At 41.6% G+C, this 20937-nt stretch overlaps 1 protein-coding gene across 1 annotated transcript; it reads right to left on the bottom strand.

The window, feature by feature from the left end:
- Nucleotides 1-3767: 3767 nt before the first annotated feature.
- Nucleotides 3768-20630, bottom strand: adar (adenosine deaminase RNA specific). Its single transcript, XM_055228097.1, has 31 exons — nucleotides 20398-20630; nucleotides 17983-19560; nucleotides 17567-17871; nucleotides 17260-17452; nucleotides 16989-17182; nucleotides 14954-15089; nucleotides 14652-14884; nucleotides 14395-14551; nucleotides 14125-14293; nucleotides 13852-13945; nucleotides 13626-13742; nucleotides 13395-13522; nucleotides 13133-13315; nucleotides 12944-13056; nucleotides 12658-12785; nucleotides 12255-12588; nucleotides 8195-8587; nucleotides 7785-8089; nucleotides 7477-7669; nucleotides 7206-7399; nucleotides 6466-6601; nucleotides 6164-6396; nucleotides 5908-6064; nucleotides 5638-5806; nucleotides 5365-5458; nucleotides 5139-5255; nucleotides 4908-5035; nucleotides 4646-4828; nucleotides 4457-4569; nucleotides 4171-4298; nucleotides 3768-4101 (listed from the first exon to the last, which is right to left on the bottom strand). Exons 2-31 carry the CDS (start codon nucleotides 19441-19443, stop codon nucleotides 3783-3785), a joined length of 6807 nt encoding a protein of 2268 aa, XP_055084072.1. The 5' UTR covers nucleotides 19444-19560; nucleotides 20398-20630; the 3' UTR covers nucleotides 3768-3782.
- Between the last annotated feature and the right edge of the window lie 307 nt (nucleotides 20631-20937).

The raw sequence follows: 20937 nt of genomic DNA, 5'->3' as shown, positions 1-20937 counted from the left end.
TTTAGGGCTAAACCACATCTATAAAGGGACTATTCCAGGTCTAATCTAGGGCTAAACCAGGACTATAACACGACTATCTCAGGTCTAATCTAGGGCTAAATTATGTCTATAACAGGACTATTCCAGGTCTAATCTAGGGCTAAACCACATCTATAAAGGGACTATTCCAGGTCTAATCTAGGGCTAAACCACATCTATAAAGGGACTATTCCAGGTCTAATCTAGGGCTAAACCAGGTCTATAACACGACTATCCCAGGTCTAATCTAGGGCTAAATTATGTCTATAACAGGACTATTCCAGGTCTAATCTAGGGCTAAACCAGATCTATAAAGGGGCTATTCCAGGTCTTTCATTTCAGCGATAACTTTTCAGGTAGCAGACAATCCACCAGAAATGTTACGTAGTGCACTTTTATATTTATGCCATTAAACTTACCCATAGCGATGGTGACATACAGGCCAAATCTGTGGTGCGATGTCCCCGGTCATAGTAATAATGAGGTTTGTCTGCTATAAAAAACATAATTGAAAAACGTCATTGAATACATGCAAGAAAGTTTAATGCCATACTGTGAAACATGCCAGACAAAGTAATAACATCGCCCAGTTTCAATCCCAGAAGAGGAATTTTGATAAAGGGGCACAGAACATTTGGAAAATCACAACATGCTAAATAGCTAAATAGGAAAAGGGGAATGGAGAATGGAAAAGTCAAAAGTGTAGGCCTATATTAGTACATTTCATAAGCTCCATTGACTTTAATAGTCCTGAAATGCCATGTCAAACTGAGCCTTCCTTTTATGAACAGGTAGAAGGGAGTCAAGGACTGGCCCCTATAGATAGAAGAGTTTAACTATGTAGTGAATTACCTGTCACTTTTGATTGAGGAGGTAATTATGGAAGTATGCACAAGCAGCTGTCCTGATACAAACATCGAGAGGTGTTAAAGAGCTCAGAGAGAAGTGCAGTTTCCCCCTCGTCAGCACAGCCAAAGCCTGCCTCTGATTGTACGGCCCTGACTCAGCTGTCCCCATCTCTCAGTGATTTTTGACACTTTTCAGTCGTTTGAACCCAAAAAAGTGCCAGCGCGCAGTCGGAGCCAAGTTTAGCTTTGAGTGGATGTGTCTGAGGTCATTCCTAATCAAGGCTAAAACAATCATTTGAAGAAGAGCTCTGTACGTTTGGGATGAAATACTTTTGGGTGGAAATCATACCTTTTTATAGCCGAATACTCAAAGCATCATCTTAAAAAAATGTTTGTCCTTCTGCGTACGAGCAGAACAGATCAAAAATAGGGCTATTCCAGATCTAAATAAGGGCTAAATTAGGTCTAAAAGATTAAATTGTAGTTCTAAGCAATGACTAAAAAGGAGGGCAAAAATGTGGATTAATGTAAATTTAGTAAATATTTAAATTATTTAAAGGAGCTTGGACCTAGTGCTGCTCAGTGAGTGGATTCTGGAGGTTCTCACCTTTAACATGAGCTATGGTCTTAAACAAAGACCTGTTTACGTAGGCCTGTCATGATAATTACTATATCGAGTTATCATTCAATATGTTAGATGGAACAATCATTTTTGGGTCTCAGTGGGTCTCTATTGTGGTACTTTTTCTTTGTACTAGTGAGGAATTTCAATAAATATGAATAAATAACTTCTATGATAGATACAAACTAACCATCAAAGTATTTCATTCTGCTGTTTATTTATTGCCTTTTTTTCTTAACCATGTGATACATGTAGAATATATTTTTGTGAATAATTCTACTTCAGGGTTATCGGATCAGTAGCATAAGTTAGTTTCAGTATTATCGTTTATCGTCTATATTTTCTTTAGCAATATATCATACTTCAAAACACAGGCGTAGTTATACAAACCATCCCTTTAGATTTAATAACTTTTTTTTAAATTTTGTATGTAATGATGTTATTTTACTTGAAAATACAAACTACAAGTCAAAGTTACATTCATCTCGGTGGCAGTTTGCAGTTGTAGTTTGGGCTGGGGCATGTGACGCTTAAAGTCTCATCTATTCTGCTAAATCTAATCTGCTATTTTGGTCAAATATGGTGATTTGCTGCTTTTGTGTTTAAAGCTGGTGCAAACAGTCTAAGCCTTTTCCCACCCACTCCTCCGATTGGTCAGTCTGTCATACTCTGAGTGACATTTGGATTCATTTATCACAGTAAAACATGAACTCTCACAAGAAGACTCTAGACTTTGCTTTTTTTTGCATATTGCCCACCATTTGTTAGTCATTTTAGTTGTGTTGTACTGGTCCATCTCCTCTAGATCTTAATATTTTGTAATAGGTTATATAATCTGGCTGACCATTTGTGTTTTAATCAAGTGGGGGGGAAAAGGAAATGACTTTACAGCAGTTTCAATGTTAACAAATGCATTGAACAAATGACATCATAATGGACCTCATTAATTGTAAGCCCAAAATGGAGATAGAGATTGGAGTCAGATGGTAATTAAGGTGGGAAGCACAGGTATTTTTATTCTCTGAAAAAGGTGAAATAAATGTCACTTTTGCATAATCCACGTTGAAAGGTGTTCCCAGGGATTCTCACATGAATATCAGGTCATGTGGGGATTTGTGGCGCGCTCGGAGCTGCTATGCCACCTGCTGATCCTTCAGGGCATTGCAACAGAAGCCTGGGGTACATAACACCACCAAATAACAGAACTAGACATTTAAATTGATTAAAAAAAAAAAAAAAAAATCTCTCTTCCTCATAGTTTAATTTTTTTTTTTTTTTCAGTTTTAACAAAATGCAACATCATAGTTGTTTTTATGTGAAAATAAAAGTCCTTTTGAATATAATATGATTAACAGCTACATCTGCGTAACACTTTTCTGCTTCCACTGGAAACTCGAAGCGCTTTACATCAAGGAACTATTTCAAACAACCATTCAGGCAGCAGTGGCTTAGTGGTTAGAGCAGTCGCCCACTGACCAGGAGGGTGGCGGTGTAATAACACCTCTGACCAATACATACTTTAATGTTCTTAGGCAAGACACTTCCCCCACCTTGACAAAGCATAAATGTGGTTTGTAGTGTAAACAGTAGCATTCCAAAACTCAAGGTGGAGTAGGGCTATGCGATTAAGGGAATTTAGATCAAAATTCCTTTTTTTTTTTTAAATTGAAGGCAATTCTGTGACAATAAAACCATGTTCTTTGGAGCAGAATTCATGATTACCACCCTGACTTACTGTGAAATGAATGACTACTGTACCAAATAGTGAAGTGAGTTCGAGCAGCTGGAAAGGTGTTGCTGTTTGCTAATGCCTTTTATTACCTATTCACATTCATGTACCAGTGTATGCGTTAAGTGTCTTGTCCACAGGAACAACAGTATGCACTGGTCAGAGCAGAGATCAAACCTCTGACCTTTGGATGACAGGGCCTTACGGGTCTACAGTCGCCCCAATATCCACAAGAACACACTTGTGCTACTATTAACGCAGTAAAAAAATGCAGTAGTTTCACAAAAATAAAAATAGCATTATTGCTGAAAATGTACAAAATATGCATTATACTAAAACATTAAAATACAATTAGCATGTTCTTCCTATAACCATTTGCATATTTTTTGTTGAACAGTAACATGATTAATGTAGCTTTAGAGGTAAAATTGTTTTTTGTATCAACTCTGGGTATGCACACAACAGTGCAGTCCCAAATAACCTTTCTAATATACTATGTTGACAGATGCTGATGACCTAATGTTGGGATTGTGTCGAGGGTTTTTTAATTTTAAAAATGAGCATCCTAGGCCTCCTGTGCCTTGATCTCCATCACACTCCTGTTGTTATTTCCATTGTTCCCACTGGGACAGTTTGTCATGCTATTCCAAGTTCCCACCTCAAAACTCTTTTCCTCCATTGGTTTGCCAATCCAAGCTCCATATCCTTGGACACTGAGAGCCTGGAAAAATAGCCTTTTGGCTTTCTGGAAGTCCTCGGCCAACATCTTGGCCTGAGCGTACGAAGATAAGGAGAGGAGATCATTGCGCCCAGATCTCTGACAAAGAGCGCGAAAGAGGCAGAAGAGGTTGGTCTTACAAACCCGGGACACGGCCATCTTGTTTCTACAAACAAAAGCTGTCACTAGTCACTTTGAACATTTAAATGTTTTGTAAAACAGTTGTGCGACTTACCCATCCAGTTTGCCTTTGGTCCCATCCAGTACCTCCACACAGTGTTGATCTGGAAAGCTCCAGTTCACACTGGACTCTTTGGTCTTGCCTGTGTGTCGTGTGGAGTCATACACACTCACTCGTCCCACCTACGGCAGACGATGGGACACAAAAGGAGAGGGAATACTCCCGTCAGATCACATTTAGTGTGACACAAGACCAGGCAGATATCAATCAGAGCATTTGTATGTGATGAGTAAGTTTAAGGCTTAGTCATAGTGTGTGCTGACTTATATTTTCGTTTTACCTCAGGGTGGTTGAGCCTAAATGGTGATGGGAGTTTTTTCGCGAGTGTTTCGCTATCTCTCGCAAGCCGACAACAAACGGCTCGTGTCAGGTGCCCATGGCTGTACAAATAACCTGAAACACAAAATTTAAAGTCTAAACATCTTGTCAACGCAAAATAAATATTTGAATCAACAAGACTGTAGTTTACCTAGACTGATGGACTTTAAGTAGATAGGATGAACAAAATGAGACAGCAGCGCCCCCTGCAGCCCTAGCACGTTCCAGCGCAGGATCTTATCACTGCAGCTCATAGTGCGCAACCTCTCCCCATGCTGAATGCCATCCCAGGTGGGCACAATATCACTTGACTCCACAGGGATGGTGCCCTCACCTGGTACAGACACACACATTTGGAACTAGAAAAAAATCATCACTGCAAAATACAGATGGTTAAGGTTCTTATCACTCACCATTCTCCACTTTAGTTCGTAGCTTGCCCTGTTTAGCGTTCTCAAAAAGAGGCTGGTGACCCACCACTTCATCCCCTGCTTCACTGCAGGATTTGTCAAACAGAGCTCCGTCTCCACACGGCGCTGTGCTATGGGGAAGATGAGAGCAAAAATACACAGGTAAACACTGATGCATGAAGCCAATACAGAGTAACAGTGTGAAAGAGGAGATAAAACATCTGATAGTTCCACCTGATGTAGAGGTGAAAGGTGATGTCAGATTTGATTCTCAGCTTGTTTTCTTCAGCTGGCTCAAATATACTGTCGTCTGCTCCATCAAAGTGCCTGAGCAGCTCACTGTACAGAAACCTGAGAGCAGGAGAGAGGTACACTTGTACTGTCCTGCAGACTGTGTCTGACAAGCTAAGTATATTTAGAACTGGTCATCAAACAATGTAAAAAATAGAGCTATTTTTACCGGACAAACCCCCTTCTGGAGATGATTTCTGCATGGCAGTCATTAACAGTCTCCCCTTTAAGGCTTAGCTCCTCTCCTTTAACACAACGATTCCCTGAGAAAAAACAAAACAAAACACAGAGACCGTCAAAGGACACAGTGATACAACACCACAAGGTCGTGTTCAGGCCCTTTTGGTTTGGATCAGAAATGTACACTTATGGCACTGTCCTTTAAAGACATTGCACCCAATGTGCAGCTGTTACACACTTTTATTTATGAGGTTGTGTTTACCTGTTCCCAGGCTGACAACAGTGCCCAGGCCCTCCCCTCTCCTCATCACAATGGTGGCCAGAATCTTGCGTCCCAGAAGGCTGTGCTGTATGCGTGTAGTCAACGCATTGAAACGCTGGTGACTCAACATGGCTATTTGGTCGTGCAAAGTGCTGCCACTCACTGGAAGCTAGATTTAGACAAAGGGACAGTCCAGACACAATCTTTATTATCCACATACTACATTGATTCAAATGTAGGTTTAAAAATCATAAACAAAAGAGGTCATACCTCTGCAGGGATGAGTTCCCCTGTTCGTGCTGCTTTCTCAGCCTCTCCAATCAGTATCCTCAACGCTGCATCTGCAGCCTCCTGTTTGCCCTGCTTCTTGTTGGAAGCACAGACGGGAGGAAACCAGCGCCCACCAAGTTTAGCCTGGTACGTGAACCTGAGCAGTGCAGATGGGCAATAAAATGTTTACTTCAAACTTATTATTGCCATTATGGCAATAGAATGGTTCTCAAGTACCAGGTCATATGCCACTAACTTTGGTTCATGGGCTGGTCCAGACTGGTCCACAAGTCGGATCTCCGCAGCAAACCCACGAGCTCTTGCATACTCCAGCAAACCAGAAACTGCATTGTTGTTGAGATAGTTGATAAGGTCTCCCACCCCTGCCTCGTGGGCCGCTCGCAGTGCATCTGCAGTCAGAGGGGGCAGAGGCAGACACGGGTTCCCAAAGGCTTCCTCATCATTAGAAGTGCCCAGAGGAAAGTGGGGCTAACACAGAACAGAAGAGCAGTGTTGTTCAGGTTTCAGGGCATGGACTCTTCAAACCGTGTCTTTTACCTTGTTGGACTGTAGTCGTCCATCTGCCATTAACTCTTTAACTGCTTCTTCTGCTGCCAGCTGCCGGGCCGCCTTTTTGCTCGGAGCAGAGGCTTCTGGGAACAGAGTCTCTCCAATCTTCACCTGGTACATAAACCTGACAAAAAAGATAACTTTGAGTCTGGGATTTGTCCATGTAACAGTAAACCTGGTTGACTTGCAGTGCCCTTAGACCTCCAGGCAAGTGTTGTCAATGCCATAAAAATCTGCCCTCCAAAACAATGCTGACATTTAGACAACCATCACATGAAACTATAGAATATAGCGCCTCTCCTACTTTGTACAGTTATCCACCAATACAACTAATTATTAGTGGTGACCTCACAAGATGAACAATAAATGATATAACACCTTACTTTTTTCCCTTTATTTGTTAAAATATGTTTAAGAAACAGTTAAAAAGACTGTTTAAGTTTCAGCAGAAGTAAAAGGTCACTTTTAACTTCAAAATATGTATTAAAATTAAGGCTCGGTTTTGCCACCAAATGTGTAGAAATCTGTGGGACTGAAAATGTTTTGTTATTATCAAATCGACTGCCTCAAGGACTGCACTAGAGATACAGCCAAGAAACACTGGCAATAGTGTGTCTTTAGTCAGCTGACCCCCTCATTTTCGGGCACAGTCACATATTGATCTATGTTCTGAAATGAAATGTATTGCCATGTCATGAGAGCAAACGTGAATGTGGAGCAGTCAGTACCTCGGGTCGTGCGGTGGCCCAGCCTGACCAGTCACAATGAACTCAATGGAGTTGCCGCTGCGTTGGCTGTACTCCATCAAGACAGACACTGGATTCTTTCCCCCAGGAAGTGAGCGGGACAGGGGCTGCCGAGCCCCATCAGATGTCCTCATCCCCTCCTCATTGTCTGCTCTAAGCATGTCTTCAAGAGACCCCTAAAGGACATAATGTTTTCTTATAAATATTAAATGTACAATTGATCAGTTAAGCTCTTGTGTTTCATGACACTTACACTATCTGAAAGTAGACCCGTAGCTTGGCCCACACTGGCAGTGGCTCCCTCTTCCCCTGAGCCAGGCCCACCCTGGATCTCAGCAGCCAGCACTCGTAGAGCAGCTGCAGCAGCGTCTTTTTTTGCCACTTTTTTGCTCGAGGCTTCAGCGACTGGAAACAGTTTTCCACTCAGCATCACCTGCATACGGAATCTTAAACAGGCAAAAAAGCAAGAAATAAGCTACTTAATATTACTCCCTCTTCATCTATGATTAAAAGACACATAACAGACACATTAGTTTACACAAGCACAATATCAAGACTAACCTTGGGTCATGCGATGGTCCTGATTGGTCAAGAAGCAGGAACTCACAGCTCTCACCAATGAACTGAGCGTATTCCATGAGTCCACTGACCGGGTTCTTCAGTTTAACTTCTTGTAACTTTCCCAAAAAGTTCTGTGGAGGTGGTGCAGCCAAAGACACAGCTACAATCCCCATGTTATTGGCCTGAGGATGGGCCCTCACGGCGTCTGTTTCTCTGCGAATGGTATTGAGGAACTCTGGGATGTCGTCAGTTGCCCACTGCCCTTCACTGGGCTCTTTAGCCTGTGGCAATGTGAAAGCTGATGTCTATGGAAATAACAATATGACCTTTAGTTATCATGAGTGGACACTGAACAAAAACTCTTTCAATTATTTAAAAATATTAGATTAATTATTTCTCAGTTTACTTACTGTTTCACTCTGGCCATTGTCTGAAGACCCCTCCTGACGTGGCAATGGCTCTAGACCTGGTATTGATGAAGTTGGAGATGGCACAAACACAGAGCAGCCTTCATTTGCATTTGTAGCACTCTGACCTGAAGAGACTTCTTTGGCTTTGACATTTCTCTCCATTCTTTCTTTACGGTGAGAAGAAAGCTCCCAGGTAGGAGGACTTGCCTCAACATTTCTGACAACTTCTCCTTGTTTTTCCAAAGCATAAAGTGTTGGGTTGACCTGTTTGGCACCCCTAAGCCCCAGATTTTTTGCAATACTAAGAGAAGTGGCCTCGCCCACACCTAGGAGGTATTGCAAAATTCCCTCTTTCGGACTTGCCATTGTTAGTGTGAGTTCTGGGGGCCCGTATCACTGCAGATATTACACTCTTTGTCCTTGGTTTGCAATTTCTCCCAAAGGCTGAGAATCAGATTCTTCTTCTACACTGGTACTCAGCAGAGATGATGGACTGTAATTTCCAGACAAACTTTCAAATCTGAAAAAGATCAACAAGGGCACAATGGCTTAACATAAAACGAAACTAAGGGTCGCGGTCGCCTACAATGCAGTGACACTGTAACGCAACTGTCCAGCCGCCCTACAAGGATACAGCAGGGTGACTGTCTCCCTCAGTCCTCCTGAAACATAAGTCCAGGCCAAAGGGCTGGTGGTCATTAATTATTCAAGTCTTCATATGACTGTTCCTGGCTGTATTAACACCAGAAAACATGATACATTTAAGCAGTAAGGTGTACTCCAAACAGCTATGGTTAAAGTCAGGACAATGGACAGTTCTGCACTCTTCCCAAAAGACATTGATTAGGCCTCAAGTGTCATATTTAACATCACTCAATGATGTCTATAGGAGCGACATCATCAACAAGAGCACAACCAATACTGACTCAGGTTACAGCATTCAGTACACACAAGTTTATCACATGAATGCACACCGACAGGGACCAGGCCTGAGGTTAAACTGGCCTAGAGCTGGACAGCTGACAGAAGAACAAAACTACCCATAATAACCACTTTTTGCTCCTGTGTGTTTGGAGACTGGGGGCTTATAAAATTCCTTTTAAATCCTTTGAGGACGAACAAAATGTGAAAAGAAAAACAAAGACACATAGTATACTAAGTAAGAGAAGGGACTAGTATGTAGAGCTGTTTTACTATCGTGCAGAGGAGGCAGAGGATGACCTATGCATCTGCAAGAGAAAACTGCTTACATCAACAAAAACAATAACAGCTAAATTTAGATATTTCTTCGTGTAGTCTTGGATGTCAGAAGAAGTGAGTGAGTAGATTAAAATCGTATTTGTATTCTGCAGTTAGTGCGTTGCAGGTTTTATGAGGCTTGCATTTCATGAGCCAATCAAAGACCTATCTCCTGCTGGGGCTCATCTAAACAATTAATTATTAGACGGTAGGCAATTTACAGTTGCAGCTGTTAAGTCCTTAACAAAGGCGTTATAAAATATTGACTGGATTGCAATAACACTAGAAGACATTCAGTAAACCTTAAATATGTATATCCAAATAGCAACATGTATTAGACTTATTATAGCTTATATAAGACACAAAATGCACAAGACTCAAGTTACTTTTGGTTAAGTTTTTATCTGTAGCAAGCCTTGGCGTATTTTAGCTATTCACTACTGTAATTACACTGTAGAGCATCATTCAAGCCACCACCAAAGACTCATTCAAAACACAACACCGCTTAAATCACAATAAACCACGAGTAAAAACAATAATCAGTCACCATTTATAGTTTATCTCTCACCTTTTCATTACATCTCCTTGTCCACTCCGCAGTTTGATTGCCGCAGTATTAAATGCAGCGATGGAAACAAAAAAAACAAAAAAAAAAGCGTTGATGATGAAAAGGTGACGTATTTCGTCTGCGACAAACACAGAGCAGAGCCTGGTCGCATAATAGTGACGTAGATAGATGTAAACAGGAATGGATCTGAACAGAACAGAAAATAAACACCTAATTCATTTATAATTTAGGCCTTTAATTGTCTTTAATTGTACGTTCGCCCAGTCAACCAGGAATATATTATCTTGAGTGTAAATATAGTCGTTACATGATATGCCTGATGTGCCTCACTAGGTGTCAGCATTTGTTTGTCTTTAGATCTTACCTGCCAGAATATTTATTTATTTATTTTTATTTTTTGTTTGTTTTTAATTTAGATTTTTGACCAGCTGGCAGAAAGAAGTTAAGAAAAAAATTGTTATTAGAATAAAATAAATTATATATAAACAAATCCCTTGCAACTCATAATTTTAAAACTGCAGCAAGATTTTAATGAAATCCAAAATTCTCTCAGAAATCTTAAAATATCAATGAATGCAAATAAAACTAAGTATAACATTTTATTTATTTTTTTAAACAAACAAAGATTTAAGTGATATGCAAGATACAGATCTTTGTACACTAAATGGCAGATTGATTGAAAGAGTCTGTCTATAAATATCTTGAGTTTTGCCTTGAAAAAAAGTTATACTTTAAAATACATATCTCAGAATTATGTAAGTTTAAAATAAAAAAATTATAATTTTATTCTTGAAACAAATCTTGTATACCTTTGAATTGCAGGAAAGAAATTGTTCAAGAAACCGTTCTTTCTGTACGATTATGCAGCTATAATATACATGCAAACTTTAGCCTCTACTTTTAAACCTTTAGATACACTTTTCACTCATCCCATTGTTTCATAACAGGTGATGGATTTAAAACCTACCACTGTAGAACTATGAAAAAGTAGACTGACCATTGCTACCTGTCAGAAGAGAACACTGTATAAAATGTATTTGTAAGGGACTAGTTGATAGACTGCCTGAATATCTCACTTGAACTTTGATGCAGGAACTTTCAGTACAAGATCTCATGACATGGATACAATAGAACTTTTGATTTGCCTTCCAAAAATGCAATACATTTCAAGGACATGTAAAACTGGATACATTGGTGCTACCGATGCCCTTAATAATCTGATGATAAACATTTATAATCACACCTGCACCTGTTTTCAATGTTTAAATGGGCCCATGTAGTTATTTTTGTTTTTGGTTGTATTGTATGGTATTTTAACAGGGCACTCATGAAAAATGGAGACCGGTACTCTCACTGGGCTCTCCCTGTAAAAATAAAGAGAAAATGAAAATCAATCAGTTGGCTTTTTGGGCCTGGTGTTTTCCAAAACATGCATTTCTAAACTTCCTACACAACAATTACGCCCTGTCAATAAAAATTATTTTCCTGATGTTGCTTTTGTTCAACCAGCCTTATGCATCTTCAGTCAAAATTTGATGAATTTGGCACCCATAAGTACTTTATGCACAATCTATGGCAACTATCAAATTTGAGTGGACAGAAAAATTTTTACATTTTAAGAGGGTGCAAAAACTAAGTTGACATATATGCTATTGGCAACTGTTTTTTTTTTTTTGCAAATACTTAAGGAAATCGATAGGCAAAAACATTTTTTCCACATTTTTAATCATACTAACAAAGGTTAGGGCACCGCACATTTGAATTAAAATGGTTAGACAAAATAGTTACACATTGCTGACATGATTTAGTTAAAAAAGAGACCATACAGTATGCTGTTCAGTTTAAACAATTATACACAGGACATCAATGTCTAACAGTGGAAGAAGAAAAGTGGAAAGTCTTAAAAAAGACAGATCTCAAAATGTAAGTTATTCATCTTCAACCACAAAACAAAAAAAAACATAAATATATCAGCAGACTAGTTGTGTTTGAGATATTATCAGCACATGGCATGGGACTTGAAAAACCTGCATTTTCAAAAGTAGTACTTTAAATATCCTTTACCGACTGCATGTTTGCAATCAACAGAAAAATACAATTAAAATCATAGGATCATTTTTGCAAAAAATGATTGTAGGTTTGGTTTGCACTGTGTCATATAGGACCACTTGGGCTCCTGTGATCTGCCGAGCCCAATGCTTTCATCCAAAAAATAATTATTATTGCCTCATAGAAGATGTGAACATGCTAGACCCCATGTACCTTCATCTCCACATCGTGTGCCTTGATCTCCATTAGACTCCCGTTGTCATTTCCATTGTTCCCACTGGGACAGTTTGTCATGCTATTCCAAGTTCCCAACTCAAAACTCTTTTCCTCCATTGGTTTGCCAATCCAAGCTCCATATCCTTGGACACTGAGAGCCTGGAAAAAAAGCCTTTTGGCTTTCTGGAAGTCCTCGGCCAACATCTTGGCCTGAGCATACGAAGATAAGGAGAGGAGATCATTGCGCCCAGATCTCTGACAAAGAGCGCGAAAGAGGCAGAAGAGGTTGGCCTTACAAACCCGGGACACGGCCATCTTGTTTCTACAAACAAAAGCTGTCACTAGTCACTTTGAACATTTAAATGTTTTGTAAAACAGTTGTGCGACTTACCCATCCAGTTTGCCTTTGGTCCCATCCAGTACCTCCACACAGTGTTGATCTGGAAAGCTCCAGTTCACACTGGACTCTTTGGTCTTGCCTGTGTGTCGTGTGGAGTCATACACACTCACTCGTCCCACCTACGGCAGACGATGGGACACAAAAGGAGAGGGAATACTCCCGTCAGATCACATTTAGTGTGACACAAGACCAGGCAGATATCAATCAGAGCATTTGTATGTGATGAGTAAGTTTAAGGCTTAGTCATAGTGTGTGCTGACTTATATTTTCGTTTTACCTCAGGGTGGTTGAGCCTAAATGGTGATGGGAGTTTTTTCGCGAGTGTTTCGCTATCTCTCGCAAGCCGACAACAAACGGCTCGTGTCAGGTGCCCATGGCTGTACAAATAACCTGAAACACAAAATTTAAAGTCTAAAGATCTTGTCAACGCAAAATAAATATTTGAATCAACAAGACTGTAGTTTACCTAGACTGATGGACTTTAAGTAGATAGGATGAACAAAATGAGACAGCAGCGCCCCCTGCAGCCCTAGCACGTTCCAGCGCAGGATCTTATCACTGCAGCTCATAGTGCGCAACCTCTCCCCATGCTGAATGCCATCCCAGGTGGGCACAATATCACTTGACTCCACAGGGATGGTGCCCTCACCTGGTACAGACACACACATTTGGAACTAGAAAAAAATCATCACTGCAAAATACAGATGGTTAAGGTTCTTATCACTCACCATTCTCCACTTTAGTTCGTAGCTTGCCCTGTTTAGCGTTCTCAAAAAGAGGCTGGTGACCCACCACTTCATCCCCTGCTTCACTGCAGGATTTGTCAAACAGAGCTCCGTCTCCACACGGCGCTGTGCTATGGGGAAGATGAGAGCAAAAATACACAGGTAAACACTGATGCATGAAGCCAATACAGAGTAACAGTGTGAAAGAGGAGATAAAACATCTGATAGTTCCACCTGATGTAGAGGTGAAAGGTGATGTCAGATTTGATTCTCAGCTTGTTTTCTTCAGCTGGCTCAAATATACTGTCGTCTGCTCCATCAAAGTGCCTGAGCAGCTCACTGTACAGAAACCTGAGAGCAGGAGAGAGGTACACTTGTACTGTCCTGCAGACTGTGTCTGACAAGCTAAGTATATTTAGAACTGGTCATCAAACAATGTAAAAAATAGAGCTATTTTTACCGGACAAACCCCCTTCTGGAGATGATTTCTGCATGGCAGTCATTAACAGTCTCCCCTTTAAGGCTTAGCTCCTCTCCTTTAACACAACGATTCCCTGAGAAAAAACAAAACAAAACACAGAGACCGTCAAAGGACACAGTGATACAACACCACAAGGTCGTGTTCAGGCCCTTTTGGTTTGGATCAGAAATGTACACTTATGGCACTGTCCTTTAAAGACATTGCACCCAATGTGCAGCTGTTACACACTTTTATTTATGAGGTTGTGTTTACCTGTTCCCAGGCTGACAACAGTGCCCAGGCCCTCCCCTCTCCTCATCACAATGGTGGCCAGAATCTTGCGTCCCAGAAGGCTGTGCTGTATGCGTGTAGTCAACGCATTGAAACGCTGGTGACTCAACATGGCTATTTGGTCGTGCAAAGTGCTGCCACTCACTGGAAGCTAGATTTAGACAAAGGGACAGTCCAGACACAATCTTTATTATCCACATGCTACATTGATTCAAATGTAGGTTTAAAAATCATAAACAAAAGAGGTCATACCTCTGCAGGGATGAGTTCCCCTGTTCGTGCTGCTTTCTCAGCCTCTCCAATCAGTATCCTCAACGCTGCATCTGCAGCCTCCTGTTTGCCCTGCTTCTTGTTGGAAGCACAGACGGGAGGAAACCAGCGCCCACCAAGTTTAGCCTGGTACGTGAACCTGAGCAGTGCAGATGGGCAATAAAAATGTTTACTTCAAACTTATTATTGCCATTATGGCAATAGAATGGTTCTCAAGTACCAGGTCATATGCCACTAACTTTGGTTCATGGGCTGGTCCAGACTGGTCCACAAGTCGGATCTCCGCAGCAAACCCACGAGCTCTTGCATACTCCAGCAAACCAGAAACTGCATTGTTGTTGAGATAGTTGATAAGGTCTCCCACCCCTGCCTCGTGGGCCGCTCGCAGTGCATCTGCAGTCAGAGGGGGCAGAGGCAGACACGGGTTCCCAAAGGCTTCCTCATCATTAGAAGTGCCCAGAGGAAAGTGGGGCTAACACAGAACAGAAGAGCAGTGTTGTTCAGGTTTCAGGGCATGGACTCTTCAAACCGTGTCTTTTACCTTGTTGGACTGCAGTCGTCCATCTGCCATTAACTCTTTAACTGCTTCTTCTGCTGCCAGCTGCCGGGCCGCCTTTTTGCTCGGAGCAGAGGCTTCTGGGAACACAGTCTCTCCAATCTTCACCTGGTACATAAACCTGACAAAAAAGATTGTGAATTTAACTACATTTAAATAGTGATAACTCGAAAAAGAGAATGCTCGTATTAGTATAATTTCTGCATTGGTGTTTTTGTGCCTCAAGACTTTGTTAGAACCTGGACCTGCTTATATACCTATATACCCACCCAGGAAAAGGTGCTCAGGTGCTTCTGTAAAGATAAGAGGATTTCTAAATAAATGGTATTGTAAACTTCCATGCTCTTCTATATGTCACTCAACTGGCCAACAATCAGTGACAATATTGAGTACCGTAAATTTCGGACTACAGAGCGCACCTTGATATAAGCCGCACCAGCTAAATTTGAAGAGAAAATCAATTTTGTACATATATAAGCCGCACCTGAATAAAAGCCGCAGGTTTTCATATTGTAACATGAGATATTTACACAGAAAGACGCTGCACCGACACGCTTTTTTTTAAACTGTGCCTGAAAATTGGCACCAACACGACATCAACACGGGATGAACACATCTGCAGGTTTAGAAAATAAAGCTGCACCAACACGGAAAATCTGCTTTTATTTCCTCTGAAAACTTTTGTCGTCTTTTTACATTGACCAAGTTGGATTCATTGATGGCGAGCTTACGTGCAGTGGCTCTATTTCAGGGGTCGGCAACTCGCGGCTCCGGAGCCGTATGCGCCTCTTTCAGCCTCATACTGCGGCTCTGCGTGGCTTGGGAACTGACACAGACACAGCTCACAGTCCTGCGTAAAGAGCCCTGATTTTCAGACGCTGTGCGCACAGGGGTCAGGAGCAACTTTGGCCCGTCCCTAATGACACACTAATAAGCTCGTCCGTAGATGTATCATGAAAATCCTGCTGGAAATCGCCACAGAAATCTATTTGATGTAGTAGCAAGTATATTATCTGCTCTTGTCTCCGCGATGACGTATCACGTATAACACATCAGACACGACGCACAAAAGTAGAGCCACAAGCGAGTGAAAATGAGCCAAAACAAAAGTCTTTGGAGAGCTTTTAACAAAGGGGAAAAGGACAACTGAGGAGCCAGAAGAGGAGACTACGATCTCCAAGAAAAACAAAGATAAATTTAACAGACAATGCCTACTTAAAATCTGGGTTTGTCGCTACAGGTGACTCACGCACAGTCCGCTCTACGTAACATACGGGAAAAGCAAATAAGGCAATGAAACCTTCAAAACTGCTTTGGCATATGGAGAATAAGCACCTGGGATTAAACGATACGCTACGAGTTTTTTTGTTGTTGTTTTTTTAAAGAAACTGCGGAGTAGAGTAGACATAATCACATAATCAGCGCGATGCATGATGCAGCGGTTTGGTGAGTTGTATTTTTTAATGCACTTAAGTTGTTTTTGCCATATTTATCTGCCACGTGTAGAAGGCTTGTCCGTGAAAGTAAAACCTACATTATTCCGTTACATTATTGTTATTATACAGTGTTATCTTCATTTTAGATGTCAAAAAGTATTTGCGGCTCCCAGTGTTTTATTTTACGTGGAAAGTGGGTCCAAATGGCTCTTTGCGTGTTAAAGGCCGACCCCTGCTCTGTTTCCTTTCTGTTTCTTTATCTTAAAAACTGCATCATATCCATTTCATGATGCGCAAAATGATCGTTCAAAATCAAAACTAGTGAATTCTTCAGAGCAGAATCTTTCCCCACGTCTGTCTCACTTTTATGTTTACAGCTAGAGAGCGCCCCCCAGGGGCCGTTATCCAGTAAAATTCCATATATAAGCCGCACTGCTGTAAAAGCCGCAGGGTTCAAAGCGTGGAAAAAAAGTAGTGGCTTATAATCCGAAATTTACGGTAGTAAAATTTTTCAGATTTTCTGTTTTCAAATGAAATGTATTGCCATGTCATGAGAGCAAACGTGAATGTGGAGCAGTCAGTACCTCGGGTCGTGCGGTGGCCCAGCCTGACCAGTCACAATGAACTCAATGGAGTTGCCGCTGCGTTGGCTGTACTCCATCAAGACAGACACTGGATTCTTTCCCCCAGGAAGTGAGCGGGACAGGGGCTGCCGAGCCCCATCAGATGTCCTCATCCCCTCCTCATTGTCTGCTCCAAGCATGTCTTCAAGAGACCCCTAAAGGACATAATGTTTTCTTATAAATATTAAATGTACAATTGATCAGTTAAGCTCTTGTGTTTCATGACACTTACACTATCTGAAAGTAGACCCGTAGCTTGGCCCACACTGGCAGTGGCTCCCTCTTCCCCTGAGCCAGGCCCACCCTGGATCTCAGCAGCCAGCACTTGCAGAGCAGCTGCAGCAGCGTCTTTTTTTGCCACTTTTTTGCTCGAGGCTTCAGCGACTGGAAACAGTTTTCCACTCAGCATCACCTGCATACGGAATCTTAAACAGGCAAAAAGCAAGAAATAAGCTACTTAATATTACTCCCTCTTCATCTATGATTAAAAGACACATAACAGACACATTAGTTTACACAAGCACAATATCAAGACTAACCTTGGGTCATGCGATGGTCCTGATTGGTCAAGAAGCAGGAACTCACAGCTCTCACCAATGAACTGAGCGTATTCCATGAGTCCACTGACCGGGTTCTTCAGTTTAACTTCTTGTAACTTTCCCAAAAAGTTCTGTGGAGGTGGTGCAGCCAAAGACACAGCTACAATCCCCATGTTATTGGCCTGAGGATGGGCCCTCACGGCGTCTGTTTCTCTGCGAATGGTATTGAGGAACTCTGGGATGTCGTCAGTTGCCCACTGCCCTTCACTGGGCTCTTTAGCCTGTGGCAATGTGAAAGCTGATGTCTATGGAAATAACAATATGACCTTTAGTTATCATGAGTGGACACTGGACATAGGAGAAAATTCTTTAAATTATTTAAAAAGATTAGATTCATTATTTCTCAGTTTACTTACTGTTTTACTCTGGCCATTATCTGAAGACCCCTCCTGACGTGGCAATGGCTCTAGACCTGGTATTGATGAAGGTAGAGATGGCACAAACGCAGAGCAGCCTCCACTTTGATTTGTAGAACTTTGCTCCTGCAGTTCACTCTGACCTGAAGAAGCTTCTTTGGCTTTGACATTTCTCTCCATTCTTTCTTTACGGTGAGAAGAAAGCTCCCAGGTAGGAGGACTTACCTCACCATTTCTGACAACCTCTCCTTGTTTTTCCAAAGCATAAAGTGTTGGGTTGACCTGTTTGGCACCCCTAAGCCCCAGATTTTTTGCAATACTAAGAGAAGTGGCCTCCCTCACACCTAGGAGGTATTGCAAAATTTCCTCTTTTTGCCTTGCCATTGTTAAATCCGTGGAGTTTGTACTGGTGCTGTGGACTGTCTCTTGGCTTTGTGACTGAGACTCTTCGCCAGAGTCTAATGAGGAACAGGAAGAAGAACAACTTGATTCAACAATGACATCGGAGTCCTCTTCCTCCTCTGGATCTGTGCTTTTTATGTTAAGCTGAGAACCCTCTTCAGCTTTTGGAAAGTATTCTGGGTTTTTATAAAGTGGATGGGGAAGACTCTGTACTTTTTGATCTTCGTTGTGCCTGTATAGACTCCACTCAGGAGGTGTAAGACCCTGCTTGTAGGCCTTTTGTGATTGTTCCAATGAATACAGTGCTTTGTTGACAATCTTTTTGGGAAGATGTAACTTTTTAGCCAACAGTTTAGCAGGGATTCTTTCGTCTGGCTTCAAGGCTGCTAAAGCTTTGTATACCTGCTCTTGGATATCTGGGGTGAGGGTAATGCTGATGCTGCCAGAACTCCTGGTTGAAGGATATCTCTGCTGTTGTCTTACATTGGGCTGTTTGTGTTGAACGGACAGTGTTTGCAAAGTGTTACACAGGGGGTCTATAGCAGAGGACCATGACCTGTTAGGGTATGGAGAGTTGTTTGTATTAGCTTGTAACTGGTTAGGATACACTTGCCCCTGACCTGGAGTGGATTGAGGGTGCCTAAACCTCTGGCCCTGGCCCCCCCTTCCCCTTTGACCACTTTTTGGGAAGCTACTGGATCCTGCCTCCTGCTGATTTAGGGGGAGAGATGACCCTCTTCCAGTAGGACTGTACTTTGGTGCCTCTGAGCTTTGCCCTCTTAAGAATTCAACTTGCTGTTGCAGAAACGTCTGAGAAACACCAGTGTGGTTGGAGTTGTAGTTTGGTGAGTAACTTTGGTCTACAGTGTAATGTGATGGGGGACTGGTAAAGCCAAAAGGAGCAGAAGGACGGTTTGGGGTAGAGTAGTAATTCTGATATAGGTCCCGCGGGTAGAGCGAGTTGGGGCCAGACTGGTAATAATCCTCTCTGGTTTGTCCGTGGGGTGAAGGATGCCGGAAATAGTGTTTATTATAGAACCCTCCTCTACCTCTGCTCATATCGCAGGGGTGGGGGGAGTAAGGAGTACAGGGCTTGTGGCTGCGTGACTTCACTACCTTTTCTTAGTCTGACAGAAAATCTTGAGATAAGTTCAGCTTGTTGTGACTTGGAAATACCTGAAATACAAAGCAAAGAAAAAGTCAGGAATCCATAAAATAAACAGTATTTAAAATGAAACTGTGGATTACAAATAAGGAAACATTTAAATCAGAAAGGTGAATGTCATGTAGGTGACGCTTAAACTTAATAAACATTCTTGTATTTTTCACATCACACTACCAAACCCTATTCACAGAGCAAAGTGAAAAGTGACTAGCCACCCTACAAGGATACAGCAGGGTGACTGTCTCCCCCAGTCCTCCTGAAACATAAGACCAGACCAACGGGCTGGTGCCAATTAATTATTTACATCTTTGTTTGACTGTTCCTGGCTGTTCAAATTAACACCAGATATGGATGTTGCCGACAAATGAAACATGATACATTTAAGCAGTAAGGCACAGTGGCAGAGTGGCCTAGCATCTTGCCTCACAATAAGCAGTTCCCAGGTTTGAATCCCAGATCGAGTGGAGTGATAATACCTAAGTAGTTACAAGTCCATTCCAGTTGGACAATGGACAGTGCAGCACCCTTCCCGAGTAACAGACATTGATTAAGCTTTAAGTGTCATATTTAACGTCACTCACTGATGTCTATAGGAGGGACATCATCAACAAAAGCAGAGCCAATACTGATTCAGGTTACACCACTCTGCAACATAACGCACAGACAGAGACCAGGCCTGAGGTTAAACTAGACTCAGATCCAAGACAGCAGCTGACAGAACAAAACGACCAGTCGGGCTCCTACTCCTCTGTTTGGAGACTTGTGGAAAATTGTGAAAAAAGATGGGTCTACTAAAGAGATAAATAATGATCAAGGTCAAAAGTAAGAAAAAAATACAACAAACTTACCCAGTGTGTTGCATTTTCTATAGGTTGGTTTTAAGAAAAAAATAAAGGTTTAAAATATTTTTATCTTCTAAAAACACAATTAAGGTTACAAGAGGTATTGATCTCACGAAGCTTTGATTGCGCGTGGCTGGTTATTTCCGCGTTGAACTGATCCTGCCTCTAGTATAACCAGATTCTTCAGAGTGAGCGTTCTTATAAGGCTTAGTTGTACAGTGATGCAAACCGGTTGCAAGGAGGTTACACGGCTAGAACATGCGATAACTATGACAAGGAGGGAAAAGAAAAGCGCACCGCGAGTTTCGTTTTCATTTGTTGGGAAAAGATAAGTTTCAATTGTGGTCACGTGACAGGTTGATGCTATCAAAAAACCGTGCGTAAAGTATGTAAACACACATTTTACAAAGAAAAAAAACACATTATTCAACCTTTGTCAATGTTTAATTTAATTTCCAAGTGTATTCAAGCTGCCAAATAATGTACAAGCTTTACAGTAAAAAAGAAGAGGTGTCACGTGACTAGATCAGATTCTTCCATAAAAAA

This window comes from Periophthalmus magnuspinnatus, chromosome 16 (genome assembly GCF_009829125.3).
Source record: "Periophthalmus magnuspinnatus isolate fPerMag1 chromosome 16, fPerMag1.2.pri, whole genome shotgun sequence".
Classification (NCBI taxonomy): domain Eukaryota; kingdom Metazoa; phylum Chordata; class Actinopteri; order Gobiiformes; family Gobiidae; genus Periophthalmus; species Periophthalmus magnuspinnatus.
Note: the sequence above shows the minus strand (reverse complement) of the source record. Positions and strands in the feature narration are given on the sequence as shown.

Coding starts and splice junctions, on each gene's coding strand:
- adar (XM_055228097.1), bottom strand. CDS start 19,443: ATGAGCAGAGGTAGAGGAGGGTTCTATAATAAACACTATTTCCGGCAT. Junction 5,459..5,637: donor TGTTGTCAGCCTGGGAACAG/GTAAACACAACC, acceptor GTTTTTTCTCAG/GGAATCGTTGTGTTAAAGGA. Junction 5,036..5,138: donor ACCTTTCACCTCTACATCAG/GTGGAACTATCA, acceptor TCTTCCCCATAG/CACAGCGCCGTGTGGAGACG.